This window comes from Pollachius pollachius, assembly GCF_949987615.1.
Source record: "Pollachius pollachius genome assembly, chromosome: 3".
Classification (NCBI taxonomy): Eukaryota; Metazoa; Chordata; class Actinopteri; order Gadiformes; family Gadidae; genus Pollachius; species Pollachius pollachius.
Window position 1 is genome coordinate 36,838,010 of NC_136936.1, and position 14,008 is coordinate 36,852,017.

General features: G+C 44.1%; 2 protein-coding genes across 2 annotated transcripts in view; both read right to left on the reverse strand.

The window, feature by feature from the left end:
* The window catches only part of epb41l5 (erythrocyte membrane protein band 4.1 like 5), a 34,783-nt gene extending 34,630 nt beyond the window's left edge, over positions 1-153 (reverse strand). Inside the window, exon 1 of the mRNA XM_079731577.1 lies at positions 9-153. The gene's annotated coding sequence lies outside the window, so the exon portion shown is untranslated. The remainder of the gene's footprint in view (positions 1-8) is intronic.
* Positions 154-1,282: 1,129 nt separating this feature from the next.
* The window catches only part of ptpn4a (protein tyrosine phosphatase non-receptor type 4a), a 64,268-nt gene continuing 51,542 nt past the window's right edge, over positions 1,283-14,008 (reverse strand). The window contains exons 20-27 of the mRNA XM_079732006.1: positions 13,010-13,176; positions 11,052-11,142; positions 10,113-10,174; positions 8,606-8,752; positions 7,978-8,106; positions 5,882-6,030; positions 5,449-5,584; positions 1,283-5,168 (exon numbers count right to left, since the gene is read on the reverse strand). Of these exons, the coding sequence (XP_079588132.1) occupies positions 4,722-5,168; positions 5,449-5,584; positions 5,882-6,030; positions 7,978-8,106; positions 8,606-8,752; positions 10,113-10,174; positions 11,052-11,142; positions 13,010-13,176 (1,328 nt within the window). The 3' untranslated portion in view covers positions 1,283-4,721. The remainder of the gene's footprint in view (positions 5,169-5,448; positions 5,585-5,881; positions 6,031-7,977; positions 8,107-8,605; positions 8,753-10,112; positions 10,175-11,051; positions 11,143-13,009; positions 13,177-14,008) is intronic.

The following is a 14,008-nucleotide window of genomic DNA, read 5'->3' on the forward strand; positions in this document are numbered from 1 at the left end:
CTACTTACAAAACTTAAAAGAGACTCCAGGGGGGCTTCACAGTGAGGACCCGTCCTCTCGCATCGTCCGAGGATCAATCATCGACCTTTACAATCCCATATTGAGGAGTAAGTTGTTTTTATCCCCTCGCCGCCGCCGCTGCTCCTCTCTGGATATTTCTCTGTGCAGGTCCCAACAACAGTGGGAGGAGCCTAGGGTCCCCCTCCGGATCTGACGTCAGGGTCCCAACACAACAGTGGGCGGGGCCGAGATATTCTTCCGGATGTGACCAAATCATTTGTATAATATTTGAAAACGTTTTCAGGTATATCAATTCTTATTTGCATGTTTGGGTATCTACATTTATATATTATTATTGGGTGCCTAAAATGTTGATTAGTATAATTATTTAAAAAACCTTACTACCAATTCTTGGTATTTTCTGTCCTAACACATTTCATACAATTAAGTTGTAAGAAGTGTATATGAAAATGTTTTCTGATGGAATTTGCAGTAAGATATTGAGTAAACTAAATCAATTAATTAATAGCAAATTATTAGCAAATTCTTAACTTAAGTTGAACAAGTAAAGAGTTTGTTTTCCAATATAAATTTCCAAAACTTGAAGGTAAACCTTTATGGCTGACATGTTTATTCAACAGTAGCTCCCCCCTCTGGTGAAACCTGATGTCAATGGAGGTGTCGCTACCAGTGCATTCCAGTTCATTTGGTCTTTGCAGTCAAGGATAAAACACACCCATTAAGAAGTAGAAATATAATTACAGTATAAAGTATTTAAAGTTGTTTCTGGGATATCACTGCAGGATATGTATATAAAGACGCTTTATATACATATCCTTTATATCCATATTTTAAAGACCTTTTCCTCCCCACTCCCACTTTTTAACTGCAATTCATATTTAGCTTCCAGGACTTTTGCCTACAGGAGTTTGTTCCTCAGACTCAATTAACTAAACTCTCTGCATAACCTCCCTTTCACAATGTGGACGAGCAAGGTGAACTGAACCCAGGTCTCTGTGCTTGGACAGACACTCGCTAATTGGTGACAAGCTTGCTTATAGAGACCCAGGAAACCTAGGAGATATCCAACTGTCTAGGAAACATTGGCAAGTACCATACAGTAGTCTGGTGTCATCTTGTATTTGTTGTAATAGATCGAGTCAAGCCATCGTCTCAGTACACCATATTGTGTCTCGTTATGATGATCTGCAAAGTAAAGTGAATGTAAACAAAAATAAACCAGTCTAAAACGGAACAAAAAAAACAACAGTTTCAACTCACAAAAGATTTTCCCTTTTATTTTAAATATTTTTCATATACAACATTGTATTTACAAGGTCTAGTATTATTTACACAAAATAAACAAGTGGCACGGTGAAGTTAGGAGTTCTCTATTTGTTTCTTGTTCCCTACAGGTGTCTTTATTTTTTTTTTTTTAAAACAAAAACAAAAAAATAAAACGATAAATAAAAAAAGACAACTGATCGAAGAGGACCCTTTTTCGGTCTCAGACTTATTTTTCAGTAGCACTACCGTTTTCTGCAAAGTGCCGTCCTTTCTCTAGTTAGCTAGAATGCGTCTCATTTATTTTTTTCTTATTCATTACAAAAATACCATTCAGCTAACCCCTCTCGCCCTCCCCTTTAGGCAACCGCTAACCAGTACCCTAAACGCAAACACACCAGTACCCTCTATGTTGGAGAAACACAACATTTTGAACATTATGAGAGCGCTCATTGCTGGACATTTGTGAACATGAATCTTAAGATACGCCCCCGACTCAGATTTTCACATAAAGGGAAAAAAACAACAAAAAGCTTTCAATGTTGCTGTACTTCCTGTCTCGAGTCATGATTCCTGTCATTCCTCCTGGGAAAAAGGTTGAATGTCTTGTGATTATTTTTAACATCACCTCTGGATAACAGGTTGGCAGTCTCAAAGTTTTGTTTTTTTAAGTTTCACCCAGTTATAAAAACCTGTTCTTCTGGCTTAAACTGCAAATTAAAAAGCACAACCCAAAAAAAAACACAATTAAAATAATCCTTGAAGATTGACTTGATTTAACCTTTGTGATAATTCATTTGTCGGAGCGATTCAAGCTTAAAATACTCTTGTTCAATTGTAAAAAACAAAAACAACACCACAAATCAATCAACCCACCAACCCATCAAGCATTCAAAAAGAAAAAAATAGCCTCTGTAGGCCCTCATGTTTACAATGAGATGTGTTGTCGTATGCGTTTACTGTTGCCTTCAAACTCTGCAGACTGAAGCAGAGCGTTGGATCTGTGTAACTGGATCCAACATGGAGGCCTTGGGAAGAACTCATGTGAAGGTGAGGCAGATGGGTTTGTGTCTGAGTGGCCTTTAGAGATGATTGGCTGTATAGGGGTCTCTCTCTCTCTCTCTCTCTCTCTCTCTCTCTCTCTCTCTCTCTCTCTCTCTCTCTCTCTCTCTCTCTCTCTCTCTCTCTCTCTCTCTCTCTCTCTCTCTCTCTCTCTCTCAGCAGACTAGGTCAGGCTTCTGGTTTGCACTGAAGACGTCAGGAAGAGTTTGAGGGTGCTCATGTGTGACTAGCGAGAACCCTGCAGTGCGGGCCCGGGGTAGGGTAGGATCAGTCGGTTGACCCCGTGCAGCGTTTCCATCAGCTCAGGTATAGCTCCAACCACCGGGCTTTATGGCGGGAGGGGGTATCCTTATAGGACCGGGGTCATATGGGATAGGAACCAGCGCACACGGGTGGCCGCGGATTCACCCGTTTCTCAAAGAAAACGCTAATGGAAAATCAGGATCACACTGGAAAGAAGACGCATGAAAATAAGACACGTCACTGAACCTCCGCAAAGATGATGACGATGATGATGAGGGGAGACACAGGGCAGCCGAGCAGCACACACAACAGCCACACAAAGACACGCACGCAGTAGGCCTATCCAGTAGGATGTAAGCACGCACTAAAGTCAATAATGTGAAGAGTACCCGAAGCTCAGTCAGTATTTAAAATTAAATAATTCAAATATTTGAATCAAGGGACTGCAGCGTTTTAAACTGCCAATCACTCTCAAAAAACACACCCTCATCAGTCGGTCTCCCCCGATTACATTATCTTTGTTGGATAAAATACATTTAATTGAAAAATATGAATTAAAATCACAATTAGTTATTAACGTACCGCTTTAATTGTCAGACTGGGTAAACGGTGCTGCTAGTTCGGACGCACTCGGGACTGGTTGGGGAACTGGGGAATGCCAGGAGATAGCTTAAGGAGTTTTTAAAACAGGCTTATACGCGCTTATTGCCCTGATACTGGTTTTGAAGCATCCCGTTTTTATTAATTTACCCTCTGGGACACAGAGATTGCTGGGGTACACTAAGGACACCAACCAAATTTTAAACCCCACCCTCTTGGTGGTGTTGGTGTATAGAAAATATACTGGTTGTTGAAGTTGGGAACTTTCTCTGTAATGACATTGCTACCGCGGTCGCCCCTGACTACAGGCGCTGCCCGGACAGACGGGTGTCCTGGACAGACCGATGACCTGAAGCTTGGAAACCGGTTTTATTTTAACAGCCAACTGAAATGGCCACTCTAGAGATAAACTTGTGTATTTGTATACATACGTGCGTGTGTGTTTTTTTGTGTATGTGTTTGTATACATATGTGTGTGTGTGTGTTTGTGGCTATGAGTGCGTGTGTGTGTGTGTGTGTGTGTGTGGCTATGAGTGAGTGTTTGTATGTGTGATGTGTGTGTGTGCCTTTCCGTCTGTATGTGCATGTGTTTAATTTGTGTGTGTGTGTGTGCTCTCACACAAAGTTTACAAGGCGGGGGAGGGTTGGGGGGGGGGGGGGGGGGGGGGGGCGGGAACAAGATGAGACCCTAAGTGCTTCTCTCCGTCTCGCTGACCATCCGGGGGGGGGCTGGCGGAGAAAGCAGAATAAAGTATCAAATCAAGAACAATAAATTAAAAACCACTGTCTTTTCTTTTTCTTTTAGTTAAGAAGGATTAAAAAAGGAAATTAAGAGTTGGGGAGTCAAGGAATCACACTACGATTTTTAAAAAGCTATGATTTCACCAGGGGAGCTAGACTCGCACTAACAAAACAGACAACTTGTCGTGTTCGGGGAACAAGCTCGGACACCAACATAAAACACAATAAATACTCTTTAAAAAAAAAAAGAAGCAAAACACAGTTCATTTCTCTATCAGCCAGAAGGACGCGGAGTAAAATGTAAAAAAAGAAACGAAAAAGAAGACTCCTTCTGACCGAGAGGAGGGAAGAGGCCGGTACAAAAGAAAAGAAAGTAGAATAAAACAACCTCTATCTAAAGTGTTGGCGCCCCTCCCCCTTGATACGTATGGCACTACAGCGACACCCCACTACAGTTTATTGTCTCTTCTCTCTCTCAATGTTTTCCTCTCTTTCTTTTTTTAATCGTTTAGTTTACCCAGAACACACAGCGTCCCTAATGGTACCTATTCAACACGGCTGGCATTCTACTCCTCCACCAGATCTTGTTCGCGTTTCTTCTCCTCCTTTGCTCTTGTCGCTTGTTCATTTTTTATTTGTCGTTTTCGTTTTCTCTCTTTTTTTGTTCTTTTTCTCTAAATCGGCGTAAAGTGCAACAGTGCTTTTTGTTCAATCCTCCGGCCACTTCCTCGTGCAACCCTCCCCCCCCCCCAGCCTCGTTTCCCACTCCCCCTCTGCCAAAGGTCAAAGGGTCACGGGTCGACGGGGTCAGGTTCAGATTGGGGTTGGGGTTCAGGGTTCAAGCTGGCCTCGCTGGTCACACTCGTCGCGCTGGCAACGCTGGGCTCCTCCAGCTCCTCTTCCTCCTCTTCCTCCTCCTCCACCACCCGTCCCACGTCCAAAACCTCGACATCGTCGTCGTCATCATCATCCTCATCGTCATCGTCATCATCCTCATCCTCATCCTCGTCGTCCTCATCCTCGTCATCTTCGTCCTGGTCCAGACCCCCGTCCATGTCCATCTCCTCATCCTCCTCCAGCGCAGCCTCCCCTCCATCGTTCCCCGCCTCCAGCTCCTGGCCGCCCCGCTCCTCCTCCGCCTCCCTCTCCCTCGGCTGGAAGAGTCCCGCCTTGACAGGGGAGACCAGCCCCTCCTCGAACACCTTCAGGATGGCCTCGCACACAAAACGATACTGGCTCTATCGAGGGAGAGAGCGAGAGAGAGCGAGAGCGAGAGCGAGAGGGAGAGAGAGAGAGAGAGAGAGAGAGAGGTGAAATGGACAAACATAAGGATATAGGAGGTGAGTCCAGATAGAGCGATGGAAAATGAAATAAAAAGCATTTAGAAACACAGTTTGAATATGATGTTGTTCAAAGAACCGCAAGAAACAGCAGGGGGCTGTATATGTATGTATGTTATTGAAAGAATGAATGAAGGAATGAGTGTCTGTGTGCATGCCCACATGCGTGCATACGTACTGGGGTCTGGATCATCATGGCCCGCTGGTCCCTCATGGTCCTCACGATGTCCAGCGGGTGGACCGGCTGACCGTACTCCATCAGACACAACGCTGTCTCCATGGTTACCAGCACCCCCGTGCGACCTATCCCAGCACTGAGAGGGAGGAAGGGGAGAGAGACAGAGGGATACATCAATATGTAAAGAGAGAGAAGGAGATGAGAGAGAGGGAGAAATGAGGCAAATAGGGGAGACGTTTTAAGGAGTTCCAGGCGGCATAAATTATTTCTTAATCGACACTGACACTGCGCCAACACTGCGTCGGGATCTCCATGAAAACAATCTTGTTTTAGCTGCAACATAATAAAGATATATCTATGTTTGATGAAGTAACACGACAAATTCCAGCTTTGTAAATGCAGCAACAGCGCGCGCACACACACACACACACACCTGCAGTGGACCACCATGGGCTGGTCCCGTCCGGCCCGCTTGCTGCGGACCAGCGCCACAAAGTCCAGGAAGTCTGTGGAGTCGTCGGGAACGCCGTGGTCGGGCCACGCCACGTACTGGATCTGGGTCAGCTCCCTCTCCTGCTCACTCTGATACCACACACAACAGGGGGACACACAAACACACACACAGACACACACACACACTGCATTAGGCACGACTCAAAATCTTCTTCCTCTAAAACGTTCCCTACTGGCGTCACCATGGAAACACATCTATCTCCACGGCAACGGACACAGGCGGAGGGTGATGGTAATTGGCTCCCTCTGTGGAGACGTGTGTTTTAAAGGTCACATGGGACGGAGAACACACACATGGACCTCTGGGCCTTTAGCCATGTCGCATCTCATTAAGTATAACACTCACTTAACTCTCTTATTATTATGACTAGTTTTTGTGCGCAAATTTCAACCTCTAGTTGTAATTAACAGTTAACAATTGTTCAATGGAAAGTGTAGTACTATGTACTATGCATGCAAATCAATTATTAAATAGCTTTTATTGTTATTAAGGGCTGACAAATGCAAGGCAACTACTAATGGTTAGTTGAAAATAATAATCATTGAGATTAAACATCTTTTCCAGTGTCCTGGCCAAGACAGGCAGCAGTAGCCTACAGTCACACATAGCATACAGACAAACATAAGACAACTAAAACAGTCCGCAGGGGGAGGGGCGGATATCAATATCGCAAGATATTTCGGGAGGCTCAAGGAGGAGCGTAATATAAAGTTTGAGCAACAAAGTGTAAAGACATTTCGGGAGGCTCAAGGAGGAGGGTAACATTACATTTGAGCAACAAAGTGTAGTCTTCTGGTGGACTCTATAGACATGATTCAACATACTGTGTTATTTACATATTTTCGTTGTGTTATAGGGACACTGTCACTTTAAGATCATGTCACTTGTGTGTTGATATGCCGGTCGGCGCGATGTTTGAATTTAACGGTTTTTATATGACCAAATGAACGACCTGCCGTTGCTTGTCGAGGTCAGAAATAGTCTCTTCCCTTCTTACAACGCAATTTCTACAGTCTATAGGCAGAACGTGTTACCTGGGAGAGTTTGTCGACGGCGGAACCGTTATGTTTACAAACATAACGTTTTACCTGGGCAAGTGTGTCGATGACAGTGAGTGTTAAGTATAACACTCACTTAACTCTTTTATTATTATGATTATACGTGTAGCATCTCATTAAGTACAGCATATTACATCCGTGACTCTTATTATTATGATTACACCTGTCGCATCCAATTAAGTATAAACCACCCTTTACTCTCTTAAAAACAGAAAATAGCTTCATGAAGAAACAGTGAGTTAGACAGGAAGATATGAGAGAGAGAGAGGGGAGGACAATGCAAATGTAAATGACCACGGGCAGGAATCAATCCCGGGTCTTGACAGTAAGGAGTGACCCTTAATGGTACGCGCACTACCTGGTGGGCCCCTAAGGAGATGCGCTCTCTCTCTCTCTCTTTCTCTCCGTCTCCCTCTCCGTCTCTCTCTCTCTCTCTCCGTCTCTCTCTCTCTCTCTCTCTCTCGACTGACTCGTCATGGAAACCAGAGCCTGGTGCTTGTCCTGCATGCGGAGCCAGGAAAAGAACAGCCCACACCGGTTGCTGTGGCAACGCACCTCCTCGGGGCCGGAACAGCTCATCCCTACCCCCCTCCTGTCCCGCGACTCGCTCGCTCCGCTCTCATCTCATATTATTTTCTTCACTGATCCTTCTCTTCTATCCTTTTCTCTACTTCCTGTTCCATCACACGTGTCACTTCCTTCGTGCGTCGCCTGTCACAGTGCATTATGTCACGTGCATGGAGAGCACTGTTTGTGTGTGTGTGTGTGTTTGTGTTTGTGTACACACAGGCTTGACATTTCTGTGTGAATCTTTTGCTTTGTATCTGTATGTGTGTGTGTGTTTGTGTGTGTGTCACCTGAGAGTGTACGCATGTAACCTGAGAATGTGTGTGTGTTACCTGAGAGTGCGTGCGTGTTACCTGAGAGAGTGTGTGTGTGTGTGTCTGTGTGTGCTACCTGAATGTGTGTGAGGGTCATCTCTCGGACCAGGAAAGCAGCGTTGCCCTCCTCTGTGTGGCACGTCACCGAGAAGCCCCCGTAGGTGGCGCTGTTCCCCGGGTTGGGCCAGTACTGGTGGCATTTCACCTGCATGACGGATGGAACCGCAGAACATACATCAAATAAATATTTCTCAAGAAGATACTTTTTTCTAATCTATTATAATGTAATAATTAGAATTGAGTCGGAACAAATGTATTTGCAGGGAGCCCGGTTTTTATTTAATTTAGATACAATTAATTCACTGGTGGCAGTTCACCAGGTAGAGCGCGTACCATTAAGGGTCACTCCTTACTGCCAAGACCCGGGTTCGAAGGGCAACAATCTATTAAAAACCATGGTGGCACTTAAAAAAAAACATTTGTAATTTGAAAGTTAATCAATTGCTCCAGAGTGACCGTGAATTCAGAAAGATGTCCTTAATGAAAAGGGAAATGGTCCGGGGCCTCTTCCTCATCCAGGACGACTACAAGTTAGGCGGCGGACATTGAGGGAACCAACCCTTCGGCCGGGCTCCCGACACCATGACCACACCCAGACCGACCCCCTCCCTCTCCCACAACCAGCCCTGCTGCCTGCTGCGTACCCGGCCTCGCTCCACCTGGGTGGTCAGCATGACCACCATGGAGGAACCCTGCTCCCAGCTCATCTGCCAGAAGTCGGGGCAGGTGTTGGGCAGCGGGCCCTGGCACGCGATGTAGCGGTTGATCAGGCTGGAGGCGGGGATCTCCATCTGTAGACACAGATATGGGGTTAGATATGGAGATAGAGCGAGAGAGAGAGAGAGAGAGAAGAGAAGAGAAGAGAGAGAGAGAGAGAGAGAGAGAGAGAGAGAATTTACTTCCATATCTACTTTGCGGCCTTTATTTAGTTTGTTTTTGTGTATAAATATTATCATTTGTCATGTTTGAAACACTATATACTCAAGGGTTTAAACGTTACTTCTTAAACATTGTACGTGCTTTGACTTGAATTTAGAGAGGAAGAAAAAAAATAGAAAGTGAGAAAGAAAGAGGAAAGATAGAAAAAAAAGCAGCCAGATGGACATTGCACTGGACTGAGGCAATTCCCGCACCCTCTGTCCCACTTCAAATAAAATACAACACTGTGGTTTCATATGGCGGCTTGTTTACAAGCCGCCGCATAATGCATATAAAAGCAGCTATCTAGACAAGACTCCAACTCATCCTTATCACGTGAACGCCTAACAATAAACACACAGACAGGACGGACCAAAGACCTGCCGAAGCTGGCCAGAAAGGGATTAATCACACACATTAACACACGTTACAGTGTACACATATCTGCCATCTCTAGTCACGCACACACTTTGTTGCCTTGACGATGGCCACTGAGAATCTCAGTTGCTGTGCGTTGGAAATCAACAATTGGCCAAATAAGGACAAAGATCTGACACGTCGGACTCAGCTTCCTCTACCAATGCGCCCGTGCCTGTCTCCCGAACATTGGCATTGTGTCGGTTCATTTTCGGTGACAGTTTATTTCCAAGTCATTAGGCTCAGGCACTAATTTCGCTAGCGAACAGCGCAACACAGGGGCTAGGAAAATTAGCATGGCACTGGCTTTCCAGTAGCATCTTAGCGGCTCTGTGTCTGTTTGTTTGTTGCCCGGTAACACTCGTCCTCTAGACTCAGCTGTTTCCCCAATGATTCACTGGCACCCCTGTAGTGTGTCAGCTGAGTAGGGAAGCATGTCAGCTTATTTATTAACAAAAACCAATGGAAGTTTTTAAGAATGGATCAAGGAATCATCAGTGCAAACTCTTATCTGTAAACATTTGACCAGAAGTGGATCTTCTGCATAAAAAAGTTTGTCTATAAAAAGGAATACATTAAAAAACAATGCAAGAGGAGAAAAAGACAAAGGGAGCAGAAGGTGTGATGAAGTCATCATCACTGTGCAAAAACACCTTACAAACCGCATATTCACCTGAATTAATGGCTCCCTTTAATAGAAACAATTAAAACCTGTGATTTAGCAACCAAAGAGCTGTTTCCTCAGTGATAACAACATCCAGGAGAGAGACAGAGACAGGAGAGAGACAGAAAAAGAGAAAGGAGAAAGAGACTCACGTTGATGTAATTTGCATTGATGTAGTCATCTGTGCTTTTTAGAATGACCCGCGTGGCATCGTCTAGAGACAGATATAAAAAGTATGAGAGAGATTGATATAAATATATTGTATATAGACAGCAATAAGCAACATAAGGTCACACACCTCTCCATACCAATAATGTAAATACATAGAAATGCATCATGACTACCATAGATATGACATAAGTGTGTTTGGAGGTGACTACTTAGAGGAGATACATCTCTAATTTAGACATTAAAGTCTACAGGAGTGACGGAGTTCAGTAAAGAATTTTTTAGTCATGACAGTATACTAAACTGTCTACTATACAATTTAGACAGTATATTAGTGTCTACGGGAGGGACAAAGTACACAAAGAGATGTCTAGTGAAGACAGTATACAGAAGAGGTCAACTATACAGTCTAGACAATATATTAGTGTGCGTGGGACTATGCAAAATGAAGAGACGTCTAGTGAAGACAGTACATAATAGATGTCTACTGCAGAGTCTAGACCGCATGTTAGTTTGTTGGGGGCGACCATCTACAGTAGAGATGTCTCTGTAGTCAGTTTAAAACAGTGAGGTTAGGGGGTGACTACATAAAGGGAGAGATGTTTCTGTATGCAGTGTAAAACAGTGATGTTGGGGACTACTCACAAGAGAGATAATAATAATAATAATAATAATAATAATAATAATAATAATAATAATAATAATAACTTAAATTTACATAGCGCCTTTCAAGGTACCCAAGGACGCTTAACACGAGTGGGAATGGGGGTATGGGGTGGGGGGCAGGGAGTGTTAAGGAGGATAGGTCAAGGAGAGGTCTCTGTAGAGAGTATAAAACTGTGACTTTGGGGCGATGACTATGTACAGGAAGAGATGTTGCTGTAGTCAGTACAAAACAGTTATTCTAGGGGGTGACTACGTACAGGGAGAGATGTCTCTGTAGCGGTTCTTGGAGACGTTCTGAGGTAATTTGGCACACAACATGGTCATCCCGGGCCTTTTCCGGTACAGTTGCTGCAGAGAGAAACACATTAAAAGAATTTGTTAACAATGTCATGTACAGATTCTTTTTGTAGCCATCCATTTTCCCTCATTTCATCCCAGATCATTCACAGACGAGAAGAAAGTTTAAGTAAGGGATAATGCCCGACGAGGTGTCCATTATCAGGAATTAATGGTCTTCGCGGAGGCAATTAATTCCTGATAATGGACACCTCGAAGGGCATTATCCCGCTTATACCATGGTCACTTGCCAAAGAATATAAATATATATAAATTTATAATTCGAAATTCGTCCCAGCCTTTGTACCACAGATACTCTATGGTCTATAGCATATAACCGCGTTGTCTGATTACAGTTTAATTCATTTTCACAATTTACCAGCCCTAAAGCTGAACAGACAAATTGACTGGAACTAATTAGCAGGTGTCTGTATATCAGGGGTTAATGCACACCCTGCAGCCAATCAGAATCAAGTATTCCCCCAGACCATGGTATAAGAATAAGTAAAATACAATTTCAACGAAAGTTGCATTGAATTGTAGTGAACACTATACACTTCCATGTGCAACTAAATGTTTAGTTTGCAAGCAAGTCACTTAGGCTCTAAGTGTCTGCTAAAAGACTTTTACACACCCAATACCGTTTTAAATGTTTTATCTGACTAAGTGCTATACTCTTTAAGAGATGCTAATGGAAACCATTTGTGATTCTCAAATCTGTAAACGCCACCCGAAACATCATCTGTCATCCGAATCAGTTTGAAATATACACCATTTGACTCTACTGCATGTAGGTGGTGCTCAGCTGCTGTACCATGGTGCGAACGCGTACATGTCATACATTGCCCTTGCAGCGCTATATATATTGTTGCCATGTGCGAATACACAGTATCAATTATGCAAACATGTGATTATAGGAGAGAGCATGTGTTTGCTTGTGTGTGCTTGAACTTGTCACTGTAAATGGTTAGCCACATGCGTGCAGGTTTTTATGAGGCGTCACCCCCGTTCTGTGTTTGAGTTTTGTGTGTTTAGAGAGGGTGCGTGTGCATGTCTAGTGTGAGTATGTATGTCTGTATGTGTGTGCCAGCTTAACATTCCTCTGCACTAAGAATCCAGAGGGATGTTCAAACAGGAAGTGGTTAAGTGGGTCTGATAAACGACAGGAAGTGGCAGGAATGTGGAGGAGGAAATCATGTGACAGATCTCTCTCTCTCCTGTCACGCTGTCACACAGAGACCAGCAGAAGCTCTGTGTGTGTGTGTGTGTGTGTGTGTGTGTGTGTGTGTGTGTGTGTGTGTGTGTGTGTGTGTGTGTGTGTGTGTGTGTGTGTGTGTGTGTGGAATATGTGGCAGTGTTATAGACTGCTCCATACCTTTCCGGCCGGGTCAGTCAGAGAACACATGTTCACAAAAAGATGAACTTACTAAATGACAAATAGCTAGCTATCTAAAGCCCTATTCCCACTGGACCAAAAACCAGCCAACACCCACTAACATCAGCCGTCGTCTTTACAATAAAATGTTAAAATCGGCATTCAGTCCAGGGACCAATGGCTCTGCTCTAGTAGCAGGTATTTATCGGCTCCAGTCCAATAGAATTATGGAAAAATGGCAGCTGGGTGGACATTTTTCCTTTTCCAGCACGATGATATCGCAATCTTCAAATTCATGTCAAACTGTCTCAGTATGGTTCTACTTGCAAAGCAGAGATTGACTAACTACAAAACTAAGCAACTAGTTAACTAACACATTCAAAGGGGTAGTCTAGTCTTAGTCGACATCGAAGTGTGCCAGTTTGGCTCCGCTGCCAAAGCGTTCTTTCAGGGATGAATTATGTTGTTTAACTTGTTAGTTAATCACTTAAGTTCTAGTCTTACATCAAACTGAGCCAGCAGGGCTCCGCTGATCAGGCCTTCCTTCAGGGCCACCATGGAGTCCCTCCAGGCGTGCTGGTCCGTCTGCCCCGGGTCCAGGGCCGACTTCTCAGGGATGTACTGGAAGTCTGGCTCTGAGTCCGCCTTCTCCTCCACCACATCGTAGATCGCTGTGAGACACACACACACACACACACACACACACACACACACACACACACACACACACACACACACACACACACACACACACACACACACACACACACGAGAACCTGTCATCCTCTCTGCTGATTGGGCTTGATCTTGGGTTTGAATCCAAGCTGCTAACCCCTTACCCATGCCTTGTTGACTTTGGATTAAAGTGTGCACAGAAAATGAAAATAAATAAAGTGGAAAAAAAGTGTGAAAGCAAGGTAATGGAGTCCTTAAGTTTTCCGGTAAATGATAGAGCTCTGACTGTTTGCGTGCGTGTGCGTGTGTGTGTGTGTGTGTGTGTGTGTGTGTGTGTGTGTGTGTGTGTGTGTGTGTGCGTGTGTGTGTGTGAAATATGTGGCAGTGTTGTATGTAGGTTAGCTGCCTTCCATTTTTAATTTTTCCATTTCCCACCAAGAAAGGCTGAATCACAAGATGCCCTGAGGTTTTCTTTCTGTCAGTGGGCTGAAATATATTCACAGTTTAATTATGTCAGCTCAAACTACTCTATAATAAAAACCACCATGCATATTGCAGTACTAAAAATGCTATGTGCATGCTATGTGCAAATATATGTGCATATGGCACGTCACATATGTGCTGGTCTGCATGACAGGATAAATTGCCCACACCTCGGAATGACCCAGTTAAAAAGCGAGCATTTCAATCTGTGACCCGCTGAACACATTGTTTAACCTCCGACATTTCCCTGGTTTCCAATCCGCCCAGCGCACAGTACCGGAGAGGGAAGTAAGGCTGAAGTACGTCTCGTGGGATTTTAACAGCTGTATAACTCAGAGCCCAGAG